General features: G+C 39.4%; 1 protein-coding gene across 1 annotated transcript in view; it reads right to left on the bottom strand.

The window, feature by feature from the left end:
* Positions 1–322: 322 nt before the first annotated feature.
* Positions 323–6,000, bottom strand: part of calcrla (calcitonin receptor-like a) — a 30,024-nt gene continuing 24,346 nt past the window's right edge. The window contains exons 11-13 of the mRNA XM_023423173.2: positions 5,193–5,411; positions 4,465–4,506; positions 323–2,780 (exon numbers count right to left, since the gene is read on the bottom strand). Of these exons, the coding sequence (XP_023278941.1) occupies positions 2,559–2,780; positions 4,465–4,506; positions 5,193–5,411 (483 nt within the window). The 3' untranslated portion in view covers positions 323–2,558. The remainder of the gene's footprint in view (positions 2,781–4,464; positions 4,507–5,192; positions 5,412–6,000) is intronic.

The raw sequence follows: 6,000 nt of genomic DNA, 5'->3' as shown, positions 1-6,000 counted from the left end.
CCCTCCCTTTTTGAAAAACACAAGTAGAACAAATAGCTTCTTCATCAACGTCCAACACACTGTCACATAAGACGGCCGCTTCATGGTTGAATGCTTTTGAGTATGACGTACTCATAAATACTGTATATATAAATCATGCACACACACACATACGCACACTCACGCGTTCAGAAATGCTAGATTTACAAAATTATTTACATCAGCTGATAGTGAGTCATGTTCCCAGCATTTTGGACAATGTGTTAAAGATGTTCTGAAATGAAGAAAAAAACAAAACAATAAAGGTTTGGGGGATTTGAATGGGTGAAACAGACAACATGACTGTGAAAAGGTGCAATGTTTATTGAACAGGTCTGGATGCAGCCTGCTTTAGTTAAATGCTTTACAGAGAATGGTTTTTGCAGTATGTTTTTTGCACAGCTTCTTGTGAGACATGATAATCACATCACATGCACTTCTCAATAAGGCTGCGTTCAGACTGATATCAGCAATACGTGAAAAAAAATCGCAGCTCTCTCCTTCAGTTGAAGGAGGTCACTACGTTGTTGCAGGGGGTTGCCCAAGCAGAGGCTCTGGTTAAAAAAAAAAAACTAAACAACAATAAAAAAAACTCATACGGTCGTTGACAAAAAAGTTGAACCTGACTCAACTTATGCCACAATGCAAGACAACATCATCTGTTCTGTTCTGTTTACCTCACAACCATCAAGACGAGAGGCTTAAATGATTGTCACTGTGAAAACCTGTGGAAATTTTAAACCAACTTCCAAAAATATCATCAATCAAAACAAATTAATTTGTGGTTCCATCCCCTACTGTTCTGCAAAGATAAGAAGTTGATACATTGGGGATGAACGTAAAAATAAAAGTATTTGGTATCACTAATTCTTGTCAGCTGCCAGTAAAACATTGCGGAGGGAGAGCGTACAACGAGATGACGTAATTAAAAGGGCGTCAGTCTGAATGAATGAACGAAAATGATGTGAAATGTGTTTTTTTTTTTGTTTCTTGTATTAATTTGGGAAAGGTTACAGTCTCCTCATCACCCCACTGTGCAGGAGAAACTTCAGTGGACATCGAGTCACATGCTTCATATATATGTCATGATTCATTCTGTTTCCATTGGACTTTGGCGAACTTGGCTTTCATCGACTGAACCAAAGACTGAACCAACAGACACACATGCCACGAGCTAGCGTAAGCATACACACTTGATCTGGCTAATTGCTATCAGCTTACACTGAATTTTAGAAAGAGAACTATTGTCTTGTCCTTCGTTTCTATAAGTGTAGTTGCACTATGGAGGAACTGATTCATAGATTGTACGAACACAAGGAAATATTACGTGAAATAAAATCTTCTCACCAGTAGCTAAAGCAACACACCCTCACTCAGGCAGCCACCCTGCACTTCTTTTTTCCAACACAGTGCTGTTTTCGGTCTGAACACCCAGTCATGCTTACATGTCAGTTATAATCATAAAGTAATTTGAGAAGAATAAGGCTAAAGACAGCAGTGAATGGGAATGTGATGAATTTATGCTCAACAGAGCCAGGTCTTTAAACTTAACTGTTACATTCAAGTATAATGAGCAGATACTGGAGTACATGTGATTTCATGTTGGCTTCTCGGTGATAATATTGTGTTGACATTACAACCTACCATGTGGTTTAAAGGATACACATGTCAGAAAGGATCGCTTACAGTAAACACAAGCTCAAACATTAGCATAAGCAACATTAAATTTCTAGAAAAAGAGGCGTGCAAGCTAACAGTATGACTCATACCATCATCTGCATACAACATAGAAACAAACACCGAAACAAACAAGAAATGCTTTTAAAGTGTATGTGAAGCTGGCAACATGTCATATTGGTATTAAGTTGGCAGATTTTGAGAAAATGTAGCGCCAACTTAAATAAATACTGTGTGGTATTTATTTTAATTTCATTTAATAAACAAGAATATGTTCAGATAAATTAAGTTTAACATATTGAAAGATACAATATAGCATTAATATATTATTATGCACCTGTTAGATGTCCTGACTCTGTTCTGATTCTGTAATGAAAATAAAAAAATAAATGAGGCAGGCAGGATCTCTTGGTTTGGCACTAACCATGTCGAAAGAATTTTACAGTGTAACCAATGGCTTTTTGTGAACGACATGACCTCAGTATGATAGTCAAGCAGTTAATATTCATCCGTTTAAAAACAATTTTGTCCAGCAGAAAGATTGTGACAATATTGTGATTATCAGAATGCATCTTAGTCCAAGTGAAGCAGTTCAGTTGCAAATTGTAGACAAAAGACAGCGCAGGAACAGCTGTACCGAGCTCACCTCGCAGTACTGTTAAAGGACCTGTGACAGAGAGGTGACTATTTCCTTCCGGTGTAGGTGAGAGCCTGGGGTATACACACCTTTTCCTCTCTCTTTCTTCTGACATCGTGTGTTTAGGAAGAGGAAAATCTTTCCTAGTTGCCACAGAGCTCCAAAAATGCTGCAGTTTTTTTTACGGGTGGGATAGGATGGATAGTATTTGAGAGGAGTGTCGCTGTCAGGCGAAGGGGCTGTCTGATTTTAAGATGGAGGCGTCTGCGTCGTGGTAGCCCTTGCCGTTCATGTGTTCTGTGTGGCTGTCGATGCTGTAGCAGCCCTGTACCTCTGTGATGGAGGAAGCCGTGTAGGAGGCTGAGCGCAGGGCGTCCGAGTGGTTTCCTACGCTGCTGCCAAACTGGATTTGATACTGGTTCCAGTGCCTCCTCAGAACCGCTTGGACCTAACCAGAGAAACCACATTTCAGATATTAATTGGACTACGTAAGAATCATTCGTTGAAATATAACTACAATTCATACATTGAAAATAAAGTTTAACAGTTTGAGAAATACATTATTTGCGTTTTCTTCCAAGAGTAAGATGAGATGATGTCTGGGACATGATTAAGGCTTATTAATTAACATGCTGTATCTCTTTTTTAAGCTGTACACAAACAGAAATATAAAAATGACACTGTGGTTTTAGACGAATTTGCACAGGGTAACTATTTCTTGACAAACAACTGTTTTTTCATCCAGTCAGTACATCTGTCTAGTGTCTCAGCTGGTTGCCTGACAACTTCACTGTGATAGCAAGACCCCATGAAGTCAGTGGAGGACAGCAGCCAAGTGAATTTTTAAACTCTGGACAGAGCCAGGTTAGCTGTTTCCCCCATTTCCAGTCTTAATGCTAAGCTAAGCGAAAAGGCTCCTGTCTCCAGTTCTGTAATTAACGCAGACTTGAGAATGTGTCTGCTGTCATCTCAATCTCTAAGAACCATATCAGTCTTATGTGGTAAGAATGGAGCTAGAGCTAAGACATGGTTACCCTAGCAACAGGCTGGAAGCAGGGGGGCAACAGTGTGTTTTTTATGGGGGCTTTACATGCTGCAGCTGTTTCATTATGGACAAGAGCGCTGAGCACAGTGAGTATGTGCAGATTCGTGGAGTTGTACTGACATAAGTTTGCCAGGTTTGCTACCGTCATACTTGTGCAGAGCATCATGATTCTGCAGAAGCACTGTGCAGATGGATAAACTGATGTCAATAAATATTGCATGAAAAATCAAGCACAACTCCCTCTTACTCCACAAACTGTCAGATTAAACAGATGAGATGGTAATTAGTGAGCGTATTCTTTAGCTTCACCACAGCCTTTATGCTAAGCTAAGCTAACCACATCATGAATCCAGCTCTGTACTCAACGCACAGACAGTAAATTGATATTCTTCCTCTAATATAGCTCCTGGAAAGAAAGTGATTCAGCAGATTTTTGTTTGTTTGTTTGTCCTGTTAGAAACCAGTCTAGATATACTGTATAAGTTCAACAATTTCTAATTACAGCTGAAGCTTTTGGACTGGTGTTGTCTTGTGGTTTTGATCACATCTTCAATGTGTCTCTCTTCGCTGTAAATTCTCTTGGATGCAACAATGTTGTGAACAAAGAAATATATGCATACATTGCATGTGTCATATGTTTCTGTATATACATAACAATGTAACTGTTTCTTTAAGCATTTAATGAGCTCAGGCTTATTATAAGAGGTTTTTAGGAGGTTACACTTTATTTTTTTGTGAACTCCTTTTCTTCACAGCTTAAAGAAGAGTTTCTCAGTGGCTCTTGTAAGACATTCACTTTAGGCAAAAAACAGGCTATTTTGTGTGCAGAACCAATCATCTGCATTATTGATAGCAATCAGTGTACAGCCCATGGCTAATTGCCAACAGTAAATGATCTTTAGTCTCCAGAAAAGTCCTGGAGGAATGAGACTGTCAAGACATAGGCCTACTCCACCATCCTGATCTAATGGTAATGCAGAAGAGGTTGCTCAGTCAACCCCTGACAACAAAGGGGAAATGTCGGTAAGTGTGTGTGTGTGAGATGCAGGTCTAAAAATAACAGTGAAAAGGTGTGACCCCATCTTACTTCGCCATTGAAGAAGCAGAAGATAGTAGCCACCAGCAGACCCTGGAATGTAAAAAAAAAAAAAAACATCATAAAAAAGACAGATAAAATATACCCTAGTAACTGGTCTTAAGCATCAATCGTCTGTTGTTTGTAGATGATGTCTTAAGGTTTAACATGATGAAGCTCAAATAATGAGAGGTCAAAGTGAATAAATTTTGAGAGCTGATTCAGCCGGTTGCTCAAGACGTTCTCCCTACACTGCCCAACACAGGATGATCAGATAACACCTCGCTAACATCCAACTGATTTCAGCCCCTTTCAGCACAGATAAATCATGCCTTCCTTCCTGCTGTTCTTCACTGGGCTACAATGTAAACAAAGTCTCTTCGGAGGCTGATGGGGATGTTTGTCTTCTACTAAAACCTAAGTCCAGGCAACAGTTCACTTTGTATATATTGCTACATTGGAAGATGCAGACACTTACATGTAATCAAGTTTCATAATAAATGATATACATGCATATACAAGGACAACAGTGCACAGGAGCATTGCAGTTCAAGCAACATAGAGTAAACTTTGAATACCATTCTAAAAATACACATTGCACATGTATTTCAACAGCGTGGCATAATGCACAGCTGTTTATGTATTTAATTATTTATGTATTTAAATGTTCTAAGAAGCTGGTATCCATCACTCAGCCACATCTACAACACTGCGCATAGTTCAGGCACGGTTTTCCTCACCTGGTAATGCATTAGTATGTGCATGATGTAGTCGTATATTTCAGAGGAGACCCGTCCCTCTGGCTTGTAGGGAAGCAGGACGTACTGAATTCCCAGGAGAGGCACCAGGATAAGGGTGGCTCTCACTGCTTTCATATAGAGACTCGACTCTGCTTGATGGGTCACCTTCAGTTTGGTGATAAGCACTCGCACGATGTTCAATAGAAAGAACAAATTGACCTGGGGAGCAGCAGAGAGGACGTCAACACAAATACATATGCAAATATAAATACATGTAAACATAAATATATAAAAACACACATAAAGCTATAAAGAACACAATTGTAGAAGATTGGTATTCACAACAGTCCCAACAAAAACAGCCACACAGACCCTTGTCTTTTACTGTTACTGTTTTAAAATGAAACAAAAAGTTAATTGACACATAATTCAGATCCTAAAAAGTTATCTATGATTAAGGTTAAAACAAAAAAAAATCCATGATGTGCAAAACTACATCAAGCCCTTTTTTGAACGCGAAACCTTAACAGACCACTGTAAAGGTTGTTTGAGGCTGAATCATTTAGTCCTAAGAGAGTCTTAAGGGACTGGATTTCTCTGAAGCTTGCCTGGCTGTGCTGATTAGGTGAATTCCTAGAATGAAACATGGGTCCGGGGACCTGGGCAGATCCTCAGAGGGGCAGATGCATTGATTTCGCAAGATAAACACAATTATGCATGCTATGAAACTGTGTCCTGCTTTCAGGCCCCCCACAGTGTCCACTCGGAAGAAGACAAAAGCAGCTCATTGCTGTTCATTGCGCAATAA

This window comes from Seriola lalandi, unplaced genomic scaffold, assembly GCF_002814215.2.
Source record: "Seriola lalandi dorsalis isolate HSWRI2012SDOR001 ecotype SW California unplaced genomic scaffold, Sedor1 jcf7180002054689, whole genome shotgun sequence".
NCBI classification, from domain to species: domain Eukaryota; kingdom Metazoa; phylum Chordata; class Actinopteri; order Carangiformes; family Carangidae; genus Seriola; species Seriola lalandi.
The sequence above is the reverse complement of the archived record's forward strand: the minus strand, read 5'-3'. Positions and strand labels throughout refer to the sequence as shown.